The 13,528-nt window shown below is 41.4% G+C and overlaps 1 protein-coding gene across 1 annotated transcript; it reads left to right on the top strand.

Moving 5' to 3' along the window:
- The first annotated feature begins 51 nt into the window (after positions 1-51).
- Positions 52-12,847, top strand: LOC130125103 (dihydrolipoyllysine-residue succinyltransferase component of 2-oxoglutarate dehydrogenase complex, mitochondrial-like). Its single transcript, XM_056294556.1, has 15 exons — positions 52-175; positions 3,085-3,118; positions 3,441-3,483; positions 3,851-3,915; positions 4,017-4,091; positions 4,604-4,659; positions 6,029-6,137; positions 6,589-6,747; positions 6,945-7,024; positions 7,202-7,299; positions 7,650-7,780; positions 9,274-9,347; positions 9,507-9,590; positions 9,795-9,962; positions 11,207-12,847. Exons 1-15 carry the CDS (start codon positions 113-115, stop codon positions 11,339-11,341), a joined length of 1,374 nt encoding a protein of 457 aa, XP_056150531.1. The 5' UTR covers positions 52-112; the 3' UTR covers positions 11,342-12,847.
- Positions 12,848-13,528: the final 681 nt, after the last annotated feature.

Here is a 13,528-nt window from a genome sequence, read left to right as displayed (position 1 = left end):
GCACATCCCACGTTCTTCTTCCTGTCGGTAGACCCGCCCACACTTCTCGAAGGGGCGAACTTCCTCGGCGCTCCGATCGGTTGCAGCCGGGCAGCACCAATATAGACTAACTATGTTAGCGCATTCCCGATGTCTTTGCCGGACACTTGGTCGCTCCCTGTCGGCGCTGAGCCAGGTAGGACAGAAACTTGAAAATACATTCATGTCTAGTGAGCGCTTTGGCAATTTGATTAAGTAAAACGAGGCCAAAGTTAGCCGTTTTGCTAATTAGTTAGCTCAGGCCCCGGGTCCACCAAGGGCAGGATGACACCGGTGGTCTGTCAATATGCGCTACCTGTCGAGATGTGCTACTTAGCGGTTCTGTTGATGGTGGCGAGGTTTGGATTGACTGATACGGTAGCATTTTTTCGACAAGGCAGCATAAATCCTCGCAGCGTGTCAGCTACTGGGTCAGTGGGTAGTAATAATAATAATAAATTAAACTTATATGGCGCTTTTCTTATACTCAAAGTCGCTTTACAATAAACGGGGTGAAACAAGACGTCAGATAAATAACACAGACATACAGGGGTGGATGGGAAGGAGGGCTATGAGAGGGAGAAGCGGCGGCCACACACGACGCCAGCAGTACTCTCCGACTTGGGACAGATACAAAAGGGAAAGAAAAACAAATATCGTAAATCACATAAATCACAGATGAAGTCTGAAGAGGTGAGTCCCGACCAATGACTCGAATGTAGGCAGACTGCAGCAGTGTCCGATGCGCTTGTAGTGGGAGCTGGGGAGGGAGTTGCGGGAGGGAGCAGGTCGAGCGCTCGGTCCCCAGCCTGTCCCAGGCCGGGGGGGGGGGGGGGGGGGGGCAGGAGAAGGCAATGGAGAAAAGGTGTGTCTTGAGACGGGATTGGAAGAGTGGGAGGGATTCTGAGTCATGATTTGAGGAAGTGATCTCTAAAGAACCGGGACGGTACAAGAAGACAAGACTTTGGACACAGGGTTGTTATAATTGAATCTGCAGGTTAATTATGTGCGGTCGTTGTCATGATTAATTCATCCTTCCGAAGCCGGCCAAACTAACTAGTTAACTTTTTTCGTGAATAACCTCAACCCCCCCCCCCCGCCAGTTAGTGATGTAAAAGCCCAATTTATTCAATTGTGACTTTATACAATCCACGAACGTATTGACCGTCTGCAGAACAAAGTAATTTCTTGGATAAATAGCACAAGTATATTGTGGTGATTCATGAAGGCTGTGGCTGAAGTGTGCATGGCGGCTCTGACAGCCAGAAATAGCCCCTGTCATATTTGTCATGCATGCAAGTTCAGCTATTTTATAGTTAGTTCCTTTCAAGAGGTCAGCAACTGCAACATGATCACAAAAGCCATATGTGTGTCTTGCCAGAGTAGTGTGGCTTTTCTTGATTATTTTCAGTTGATGTCTATCTTCTAGTGGGGGTTTGGTTGTATATATATATATTGCCAACACGGTGGGTTTTAAAAGCATTTGAGACTTAATGTAGTCCTACACAGTAATGTTTAGAAAAAGTATAACATGGTTTGAATCCGCCTAGATGCTTTAAACGTGAAAGTGAGTGTGTATAAGGTAAACATGTAGATTACGTAATTCACTTGGCTATTTCTTCCAGCTAAGTATAAAACAAATTTGAGTAAGGAAAAAAAACTCTGGATCCAAGTTGTTCGGTTGCTTGCGTCAAAGTCTTTTTGCTCTGCTGACATTTTAAGAATTCGTTTGACTTACTCAGGCAGAAGTTAGCAATTTGCTAATAATTGTACTGTTTATTAACTAACTGAATACACCAGACCAAAGCTTGTCCGGGATATCAGAAAAGCATGCGCCCTCAGCCTAAGTGCCAAATAAACTTGGCCCATATTGTGTACCACACAGTGTAATTAATATTAGTATGGTGACCACTTATCTTTTTTGTAGTCATTTGCTTTTCAAGGTGGGATTGAATTCCACACTATTATTTAATTATCAGATAATCCTAACGCTCACACTTTTAAACACTTTTGTGTGTTTATAAGGTTTATTAGATGTCTAGTCTAATGTTTTATGAACCTGTCACACCAGCTCTATATTTTTGATCATATTTAATATAATGCAGTTACAGTATATAAGGGCTGCCTGCAAGCAGTGCTGAATGCTTTTCATTTGCCTCTTATTTTGCCTGTATATAGTCAATCCTTGTGTAGACGTATATCTGAAGATCGTTGTGTTGTTATTCTATGTTAAGTACACTGAGAGAACCACGAAACCACAGTCAAATTCCATGTGTGTGCAAACCTACATGGTCAATAAACATGATTCTGATTCTGATTCTGATTTGGATGTAGCTTTAAGCAAAATCTTTAAAATGATCTCTAATGGAACACTTTATTTAATGTGCATTTTGTGAGGAAAGTAAATATCTAATACATCTAAACGCATTGTGACAATCATTTACAGGGATCTAAATCAGCCTGCTAAGCTTGAGTTTTTTTAGGATCATTGTGTGCTCTTTCTGTTTTTTATTCTTTTGGTGTGGACATCTACATCTATATACAAATCCATGACTTTCATTTCCAAACATGCACCTGGCATGTGTTTTTTGTTTTTTTGTCGTTTCCTTTACACACTGCTTTTTATTGACAAATCCATGCAAAGCTTTAATATGTTTTTGCTATGGTTGTCTGTTAAATGTTCTGTAGAATTAACATGACAACATACCGTGACAGTTAAGCCATCTCATTAAGGCCAAGAGGTTTTATTTAGTGAGTTCGCTGCACAGCGTGTCAGAGAGAAAACACAAACTATTTTCTGAGCTTCACCCATTGTTTCACTCGTGGCATTACAGTAGTTGTTTAACATTTTTAATCTAACCCATTTTATCTAGTTGAGGAAGCACAATGGATCTGAAATATGACTTTAATTCCAGAGGTTGAAAACTCATCCAAACCAACATAAATAAATAAATAAATAATGTTTTGCAATTTTGATACCCAACAATACCAACAAAGCAAATCCATAAATAAGTAACTGAATGATTTTGAAAATAAACTGATTGTACACGTTTCCATCCTCTGCAGGGTAACAATGTGTTGTTTCGACGAAGTTTATCTGGTAAGTGTGCTGTCAGCTAAGTAGCCCCCTTGTTGTCCTTGAGCTAAAGATGAGCATCTCAAGATGACTAATGCACCAAGATCCCTGCCTTTGTTTTTCATGATTAAACAGGTTTTCAACATGGGTCATTTATACACTGAGTGGAATGATGCCTGTTGACGAGCAAGAGTTTTCTTGGGGGCTTAAGTAGTTAAACATATCTTTCAAGGAGATATACTTGTGTGTGACAGGCCCTCTAGAAGACACTCAACTGCAGCTGCTTCTGCTATCACAAGGTTAATAATAGCGCATTTTCTTTTCATTTTTCTTCTTCTCCTTCAAGGCCTTTCTGTCTGCAACTGGATTGTTTACAGGAACACTCGGTCGTAAGTGCTCTCTCCCATTCTGTTTGGGTTGTCTTTGTATGCTTGGCTCCACAATAACACCCTTATCCAGACACCGTTGAGCACAGTGCAGTGCTGTTCGTATGACATCCTAGGTTCCTGTTCGTGTGTGTGTCATATGTGCTGAGATGTAGTCCCCTAAGACAAATATTGACTTAACATAGCCTTGGTCTGGTTTAACCACAGAGTCAACTCAAAATGGGAACTGCAATTGTATGTCAGTCGAATGAATCACCAAAACATTTGTTGGTATGGTGTCTTATCTATTTTGTTTTTCAGAAATAATGTGTTGTGTAGAAGTGCATTTGATTATACACATCTAAAAAGAAGTGCTTATTTTGTCTTCTAGATGTGAATCTGCTTCATCAGCTGGTGTCTTCCACATCAGATACTTCAAAACATCTGCTGCCCGCAGTATGTACTAAATCACATCTTCTCAGTTACTAGTCTGATATATGTAACTCAAACCTTTTGTTTAATGTTTTATTGACTTCATGCCTTTTGTCATGATACAGGGGATGAAGTACTCACCGTCAAAACACCTGCATTTGCAGAATCTGTCACAGAGGGGGATGTGAGGTGGGAGAAAGGTGGGCAAATCAAACATGAGCACAGTATGAAATGTCACATGTAATCTGTTGGAAAAGAAATATCAGGTTTCTCGCATGATTATTTTCCATACTGCATCAATAATCTCGCTGCAGCTAGCTGTTACAAAAAACTGAAATAGTAAAAAGCTTGATATTATCCTCTGATACCAATATACCCATGTTACCCAACATGCACATGTTAGCGATTGAGTTACGTGGCCATAGCATTAGCTTCATTAGCACCATTATTGGTGTTCGGCAAGCTATTAATATGCCTGAGCACCGAATAATAGCGCAGGCATTGTACCAAATGCATACAGGTATGCAATCGGCACTAACTAGCACAACCATGAAAATCATCCTGCTTATTGTTGCCCTTGTTTTACCTTAAGGATTGTTCTGTGTGATATAGCACACTAATATTCTGATAATAATATTGATATAGCCTACTGACAAAATCCATTCAGATTGCTTGTCAGAATATGTGATCATTAGTTGTTTTTGTCTTCTAGCTGTGGGCGACTCAGTGAGTGAAGATGAGGTGGTTTGTGAAATTGAGACTGACAAGGTACGACAACAGCAAAAAGACTAAAAAGCCTCCAAATGTGAAATATACACTACCGTTCAAAAGTTTGGGATCACCCAAACAATTTCGTGTTTTCCATGAAAAGTCACACTTATTCACCACCATATGTTGTGAAATGAATAGAAAATAGAGTCAAGACATTGACAAGGTTAGAAATAATGATTTGTATTTGAAATAAGATTTTTTTTACATCAAACTTTGCTTTCGTCAAAGAATCCTCCATTTGCAGCAATTACAGCATTGCAGACCTTTGGCATTCTAGCTGTTAATTTGTTGAGGTAATCTGGAGAAATTGCACCCCACGCTTCCAGAAGCAGCTCCCACAAGTTGGATTGGTTGGATGGGCACTTCTTTGAGCAGATTGAGTTTCTGGAGCATCACATTTGTGGGGTCAATTAAACGCTCAAAATGGCCAGAAAAAGAGAACTTTCATCTGAAACTCGACAGTCTATTCTTGTTCTTAGAAATGAAGGCTATTCCATGCGAGAAATTGCTAAGAAATTGAAGATTTCCTACACCGGTGTGTACTACTCCCTTCAGAGGACAGCACAAACAGGCTCTAACAGGTACTATTTAATGAAGATGCCAGTTGGGGACCTGTGAGGCGTCTGTTTCTCAAACTAGAGACTCTAATGTACTTATCTTCTTGCTCAGTTGTGCAACGCGGCCTCCCACTTCTTTTTCTACTCTGGTTAGAGCCTGTTTGTGCTGTCCTCTGAAGGGAGTAGTACACACCGGTGTAGGAAATCTTCAATTTCTTAGCAATTTCTTGCATGGAATAGCCTTCATTTCTAAGAACAAGAATAGACTGTCGAGTTTCAGATGAAAGTTCTCTTTTTCTGGCCATTTTGAGCGTTTAATTGACCCCACAAATGTGATGCTCCAGAAACTCAATCTGCTCAAAGAAGTGCCCATCCAACCAATCCAACTTGTGGGAGCTGCTTCTGGAAGCGTGGGGTGCAATTTCTCCAGATTACCTCAACAAATTAACAGCTAGAATGCCAAAGGTCTGCAATGCTGTAATTGCTGCAAATGGAGGATTCTTTGACGAAAGCAAAGTTTGATGTAAAAAAAATCTTATTTCAAATACAAATCATTATTTCTAACCTTGTCAATGTCTTGACTCTATTTTCTATTCATTTCACAACATATGGTGGTGAATAAGTGTGACTTTTCATGGAAAACACGAAATTGTTTGGGTGATCCCAAACTTTTGAACGGTAGTGTATGTTTATGTGTTTTTGTTTTTTTGTCAGTATGATATGCCAAATGTTTCAGGCTCACATCTGATTTAGAGTTTTGATTAAATTTCATGGAGGATGGGAATTGATTTCGTGATTTCTACCCCTAGACCTCAGTACAAGTGCCGTCTCCTGCGGCTGGTGTGATCGAGGAACTCCTGGTGCCCGATGGAGGGAGGGTGGAAGGAGGAACTCCCCTTTTCAAACTTCGAAAAGGGGGTACTCACTCTTTTACCTGATTCTTTTCATTTAATAGCAAAACCTCTCGCATTAACAGTAGAGCCAAATCACACAAAATGGTGTGATTGGGCTATACTGATATGTGTATATACTCTGTATGTCTTTATGCATGCTCAATAATACAGGTAAGAAAATCGAAGAAAGTTGAATCAGTTCATCTGGATACGTTTATTGAGAAAAACTTTCTCTCAATAAACATTGTGTCTAGCTGAATTGATTCAACTTTCTTTGATATACTCTGTATATTGTTTCTGTGCAGATCTCCCATTTCTCTTACATTTCAGATTCAAGAGTTTGTGAAATGGAAGGGACTGCAGAAACACCAGTACTTGACAGTCATTTGTTTACCTTTGTATAATGACTGTACACCACCAATAGAATTTTAGAGCACTGGAAAACTGTCTCGCTTTCTTTCCTCCCATCTCTCTAGCTGGTGCTGCCAAAGCTGCCCCTACCCCAGCTGCAGAAGCCCCTGCTGCAGCCGCTGCAGCCCCTCCTCCACCCACACCTCCCCCCACCGCTACTCCCATCCCTACTGCCATGCCTCCAGTCCCCCCAGTGCCAGCACAAGCTGCTGAGGCCAAACCAGGTATGTTCTCATGCTCCAGCACATAAATCTATTTGGTTGAATTTAAATGGCTACCGTTAAACTGTCATTTTACACATGGTTATAAAAATAAGTATCGGAGAAGCACAGCGCCGCTTTTGTTCACTCGTATGATTTGTTAGATTGTGTTTTTGAGCAACTTCTGTAGCGCTTCTGTCATTCCCTCTCCCTAAATGTAGTCTCTGCCATAAAGCCCACTTCTGCAACTCCAGCTCCAGCATCTGTCCCTTCAGCAGCAGGAACCAGGGGAGAAAATAGGGTAAAGTACATGATAGCAATGCTAACACATTGATCCATTTGATTTTTCATTTTGCAACATGTTCTGTATCTTCTCTTGTATTCTATTTTGAGATTAAAAAAAAACAACAGAAAAGACAGTTATTACAGTTATTACCATGCAGGTTCAGTAGCATGCATTTCCTTTCCACGTCCTTAGGTGAAGATGAACCGTATGAGGCTGAGGATTGCCCAGAGGCTGAAGGAGGCGCAGAACACCTGTGCAATGCTCACCACCTTCAATGAGGTTGACATGAGGTGAGCCACAGCTGCCCCAAAGTCAATGGATGGGGCTGCTCCCTGTAATTCACTGTACAATAGTCTAGATTAGTGGTTTTCAATCCAGTTCTCAGGGACCCACAGTCCTGCTTGTTTTCCATTTTGCCAGTTCATTCCATTCACCTCTTGTGTCAGGTATTCCAGTAGACCAAAGTGTTTTTAAGACCTGGCACAACAGGTGAATGTAATGGACAACCTGGTAGAATAAAAAAAAAAAAAAGAAATCTAGGTGCTGTCCAGTAGTTTGTATAACGTCTACTTATAACTAAACTAATGCCCCCTGGATATTATAATCACTCAGGCATTTATTACCTCCATTTTCACATAAGTAACATTCAGGAGATGAGGAAAATCCACAAAGATGCCTTCCTAAAGAAGCACACCATCAAGCTAGGCTTTATGTCTGCGTTTGTGAAGGCTGCTGCACACGCTCTGACTGACCAGCCTGCAGTCAATGCTGGTATGCCTCCCAATTTATGACTTCTCTTAACTGCATGATGGAAACATACCTCTACTGTTTTTATTTGGCGTCAGCTGGCTTTAGTAATGCTTGAACATTTTCTTCTGCCACAAAAAAAGCATATGCCCCTTATGTTGTTTGAATTGCTTTGAAAACTACACTCACCGGCCACTTTATTAGGCACACCTGTCCAACTGCTCGTTAACGCAAATTTCTAATCAGCCAATCACATGGCAGCAACTCAATGCATTTAGGCATGTAGACATGGTCAAGACGATCTGCTGCAGTTCAAACCGAGCATCGGAATGGGGAAGAAAGGTGATTTAAGTGACTTTGAACGTGGCATGGTTGTTGGTGCCAGACGGGCTGGTCTTGAGTATTTCAGAAACTGCTGATCTACTGGGATTTTCACGCACAACCATCTCTAGGGTTTACAGAGAATGGCCCGAAAAAGAGAAAATATCCAGTGAGCGGCAGTTCTGTGGGCGAAAATGCCTTGTTGATGCCAGAAGTCAGAGGAGAATGGCCAGACTGGTTCGAGCTGATAGAAAGGCAACAGTAACTCAAATAACCACTCATTACAACCGAGGTATGCAGAAGAGCATCTCTGAACGCACAACACGTCAAACCTTGAGGCAGATGGGCTACAGCAGCAGAAGACCACACCGGGGGCCACTCCTGTCAGCTAAGAACAGGAAACTGGGGCTACAATTCGCACAGGCTCACCAAAATTGGACAATAGAAGATTGGAAAAACGTTGCCTGGTCTGATGAGTCTCGATTTCTGCTGCGACATTCGGATGGTAGGGTCAGAATTTGGCGTCAACAACATGAAAGCATGGATCCATCCTGCCTTGTATCAACGGTTCAGGCTGGTGGTGGGGGTGTAATGGTGTGGGGGATATTTTCTTGGCACACTTTGGGCCCCTTAGTACCAATTGAGCATCGTGTCAATGCCACAGCCTACCTGAGTATTGTTGCTGACCATGTCCATCCCTTTATGACCACAGTGTTCCCATCTTCTGATGGCTACTTCCAGCAGGATTACGCGCCATGTCATAAAGCTCGAATCATCTCAGACTGGTTTCTTGAACATGACAATGAGTTCACTGTACTCAAATGGCCTCCACAGTCACCAGATCTCAATCCAATAGAGCACCTTTGGGATGTGGTGGACCGGAAGATTCGCATCATGGATGTGCAGCCGACAAATCTGCAGCAACTGCGTGATGCTATCATGTCAATATGGACCAAACTCTCTGAGGAATATTTCCAGTACCTTGTTGAATCTATGCCTCCAAGGATTAAGGCAGTTCTGAAGGCAAAAGGGGGTCCAACCCGGTACTAGCAAGGTGTACCTAATAAAGTGGCCAGTGAGTGTATTTCATTATTTCTCAATCTGTTTCGTCTAGAGAAAAAAAATTATTTTAATTTTGTTTTGAAGTTGGTGCTTTTGTCTCCTCGCTAAGCTCATGTTGATTGTGCTTTCCTCAGTTATTGATGATACTACCAAAGAGATTGTGTACAGGGATTATGTTGACATTAGCGTGGCTGTGGCTACTCCAAAGGTAAGATTTTCTGGATTTATTTATATGACTTTTTTGGCACTTTGTGCTCTTATAACAGTGGTCACTAAATGGTAGGATGCACCGATCTAATATCATAAATAGACATTTAAGGCACTTGATGTTGCCATCTCATAAATTTTCTTTATAACCTCTACTTAGGGACTTGTCGTACCAGTGATCCGTAACGTTGAGACCATGAACTTTGCTGACATTGAGAAAACCATTAACGCGTTGGGAGAAAAGGTAAAAGGCTTTTAAAATGTTTACAAGTGGCACCATCTACTTAATGAATCGGTCTCTGCATTTTGATTGTGGTCTGCAGTCAATCCCAGATATTCATCTGGTTCTTGTTCTCAGGATAATTGAGGGAAAAAACATGACATCATAAGCCTTAATCAGGAAGATCAAAGTGAACTGACTGTAATATGATTCTGCTGTGTGCCGCAGGCTCGTAAAAATGAGTTGGCTGTTGAGGATATGGATGGAGGTACCTTCACCATAAGTAACGGAGGAGTGTTTGGTTCCATGTTTGGGACACCCATCATCAACCCCCCGCAGTCTGCCATCCTGGGCATGCATGGCATCTTTGACAGGCCTGTTGCAATCAATGGCCAGGTGAGTCACAGACTTTCTCTACTAGTCACAAATCTTCTAAACGCTTCCCTCTAATAAAGTGTTTGGTCTCTTCTCAGATGGCTCAGATATTGTCTTTTTCTCAGTATGTTCATTTTTATGTATCGGCTTTTTCATTATCTTTATTTATTTGAGGCCAGAAATTAATTCTGTTCTGAATATCAGCTTGGTATACTCGTCTTGGTTGTTGGCCTTTTATGAAAATGAAAATGACCCCACTTGAGTGTAAGGGTGTTTTCACATCTAGTTTGTGTGGAGCCTTTATTCAAACCCAAGAGTGTTTCCTCCCTAATTTCAGTTTGTTTGGGCGTGTTTACACATTCCCAACTGTAACAATAAGGTGAAGACCAAAACAATCAGATCATTGATAGAAGCTGGTCTCAGTACACTTCCAAGCCAACACTGGAGCAGTTCCTCTACATTGAGAATGCAATCCAACCCAATTCATATTTGAGGAGTATGTTGCTGTAGGCATTCGTTAGGGCATTCTGCCTTCCTCTGAAGAATCTGGAGACAGCATGTCTCCGTCTACTAAGATTCAGTTGCATAAAAGACAGTCTAATTTCCACTCCATTCTGACCAATGAGGAAATGGCCTGCTTGCACGTTTGTTAACAAATTCTAGGTTTTCTTGGAAATATTGCTGCATGAAACAAAACAAAAACCAATGGGTAACTTGGGTAGCACGGTGGCCCAGTGGTTAGCACTGTTGCCTCACAGCAAGAAGGTCCTGGGTTCGAACCCCAGGCCGTCCCAGGTGCTTTCTGTGTGGAGTTTGCATGTTCTCACCATGTCTGCCTGGGTTTCCTCCCATCAAAAGACATGCATGTTAAGGTTAATAGTCCTGCCTGCACCCCTGACCAAGGCAATGACGAAAAACTGGAGTTGGTTCCCGGGCGCTGCACTGCGACTGCTCACTGTTTCTTGTGTGTGTGTGTGTGTGTGTGTGTGTGTGTGTGTGTGTAGAGGATGGGTTAAATGCAGAGAATGAATTTCACTGTATGTTTGTACAGTGACAGTAAAGTTGACAAAGTATCTTCTTATTCCTCTTCAACAACATAACAAATTAGCCCCTGATTAACCACAGGTTTTAAAACCCCATTAAACATGCATGCTTTTTTATTTATTTATTTGTTGGTTTGTTTGTTTGTTTGTTTGCAGCTGCTATTTGACCCAAGTCTGATGTTTTTTGGAAATAAAATATGGCAACTTTTTTTGCTTTGGCAGGTTGAGATCCGGCCCATGATGTACGTGGCACTGACATATGACCACCGACTCGTTGACGGTAGAGAGGCGGTCACCTTCCTGCGCAAGATCAAAGCAGTGGTAGAGGACCCACGAGTGATGCTCCTGGACATGTGAAATGCCAACCACAACTATGGTCTCTTTTAAGATGGCTTGCCCGTATAGAATGGTCCACACACACATTCAAAAGAAGAACCGCACAAGAAATGCCTATAAACCATTGTCTGCTTTTAAGTGTTTGATTGGAAGCGACTATTGGGAGATTTGAACAATGGTCACTGAAAATCATGTGAAGCTTAATTGAAGTTTGTCTGAAGACATTTTCGTGTAAACTTTCTATGAGCCCATAAATAGGGCTTACATGCCCTTTGGTTAAACCAACCACACCACAAAGATTTCTTACTTGTCCATTTCTGAGGCTTGCACATTCAATATGAAATGTAACAGTTGGTTCATATAGTCTTTTTTTTTCAACTCTAATCCCTCTGTTTTAGTAATTTCAGCTTCAGTTAAAACATGCAAAAGAAACACGTCATGTTTTAAATCCTTTGTATATGTTGCAGCTCTTGTGACTAGAACATGAATCTCTAGATGCCATACAGACAGCCATAAACATGTTGAAACTAGCATATGTTATGTAACGATAGCTTTGTGCTGCTCTGATGAGAATAGGAATCGGACAGACACCAACTACACCCTTGTCATGGTTGTGTACCTTGAGTTTCGGAGGGATGGAGATGGCGGTCTGATCGCTGATCTCTTCCGTGCTTGCCAGTAGTCCATATGAGGCACTTTTTCCACAGCAGGGCCAAGTTGAGCTTGCTCAAACTAGTTCAAGATGTTTCTACATTAACACAGGACTGAAAGTATTCCTTAATTTATTCAGAAGTCTAGCTGATCATCATTGCTGGCAGCAAGATGTAAGAAAAGGATCACAGCACTTTTTGGTTTGGTTTGTGTTTGGTGGGGTGGGGTGCAAAACAGTGAGTGACTTCATTATTGCACCCTGATTAACCCCTTGGTAGAAATCAGGCTTTTGTGTGGAAGACATTTCTACCAGCTTTATGTTTTTAAATTTGTGTTAGAATTAGAAAAACCTTCTTTGATTTAATGAGCATAGTCATATTTGTGGCTGGTAGTCATTCTGTTTTCTGTCTCGGCATCAGCCACCATTTCTGAAGTGACAGTCCAGTAAACATAAAAATGCTAACTCTGAAAATGTTGATCAAAAAAACGTGTCCCAATACATAAACTCACTGTTCATCAGTAGAGGCTATACATGACCACATGCTTGTCTTGGTCAGATTTTTTTTTTTTTTTTACAATAATCAGCAATATATGTAATGTGGAGGGAGTCATATTCAAGACGCACAATTTTTCAGCATGTATTTTCTCTTGATCTCTCCAATACCTGGGGAACAGATTGTCAATCTACTATATACATGTATGTATTTAAAAACAGTTTTGAACATTAAACATCCTAGAGCTTTATGTACTTTAGCTTTTATTGAATGTTTCTTTGTCAGAGTGGTATAAACATCGGCTGTCGGTCTTTTCAGTCCCTGGAAATGCACCACAGCAGCGGTCCGTGTAGCTCGGTGTGTTGGAGAAACCGCACAGTCATCTTGACTGGTATCTATTAATAATGAACACCATCATCCCTTTGAGATGGATGCAAAATAATTGGCAAGCAAAAAGACAAGCCGGGGCAAGTCTTAATGGATAATCTTGACTGAAGCATTTTATCTTGTGCCAAATGTATTTTGTTTTCAGAATTCACCGCTTGGACCACTTGTAGATGAAATCAATGCCAAACATGGATCTTCAAAGCCTTATTAGCTAGCCCGCAGCTCAGCCCTTGAGATCCTCCACAATAATGGTATCGTCTCTGACAAAGTCTTGAGGGTTGCTTGGTCCTTCCACCCACTTGACGAACACTGGCTTCGAGTGTGTGCAGCTGTGTGCGATACCCCCTCAGTATTTCTGTTTACTTTAATAATCACAGAGGACAATGGCTCCTAATGTAAGTCTTTGTTTCCCTGCCAGCACCTACACAAATGTCTGAACAACACCGTTTGGAGGAAAAACACAGAATTCATTACAGGAACACAAAACGCCCCAAACATTACATTATCATGAGAATACTGGAGTTCCTAATGGGCTTGAATACAGCCAACGATAATACAAGGGTACCTTTTAATTAAATTATTTTTCTTTCATTACCACTCAAGATGCCATTAGCGCTTTCTAGATCACGTTAATTGGCAACGTGCGCCTCTGGGTGCATAGATATCTGAAGGGGCT

Source organism: Lampris incognitus, chromosome 15 (genome assembly GCF_029633865.1).
Source record: "Lampris incognitus isolate fLamInc1 chromosome 15, fLamInc1.hap2, whole genome shotgun sequence".
NCBI classification, from domain to species: Eukaryota; Metazoa; Chordata; class Actinopteri; order Lampriformes; family Lampridae; genus Lampris; species Lampris incognitus.
This window is presented reverse-complemented; position numbering and strand designations above follow the sequence as displayed.

Bases quoted from the DNA above. Each gene is read 5' to 3' on its own strand.
- LOC130125103 (XM_056294556.1), top strand. From the start codon at position 113: ATGTTAGCGCATTCCCGATGTCTTTGCCGGACACTTGGTCGCTCCCTG. The intron at 176-3,084 runs GTAGGACAGAAA...CATCCTCTGCAG, and splicing joins CCCTGTCGGCGCTGAGCCAG to GGTAACAATGTGTTGTTTCG. The intron at 4,660-6,028 runs GTACGACAACAG...TTCTACCCCTAG, and splicing joins GTGAAATTGAGACTGACAAG to ACCTCAGTACAAGTGCCGTC.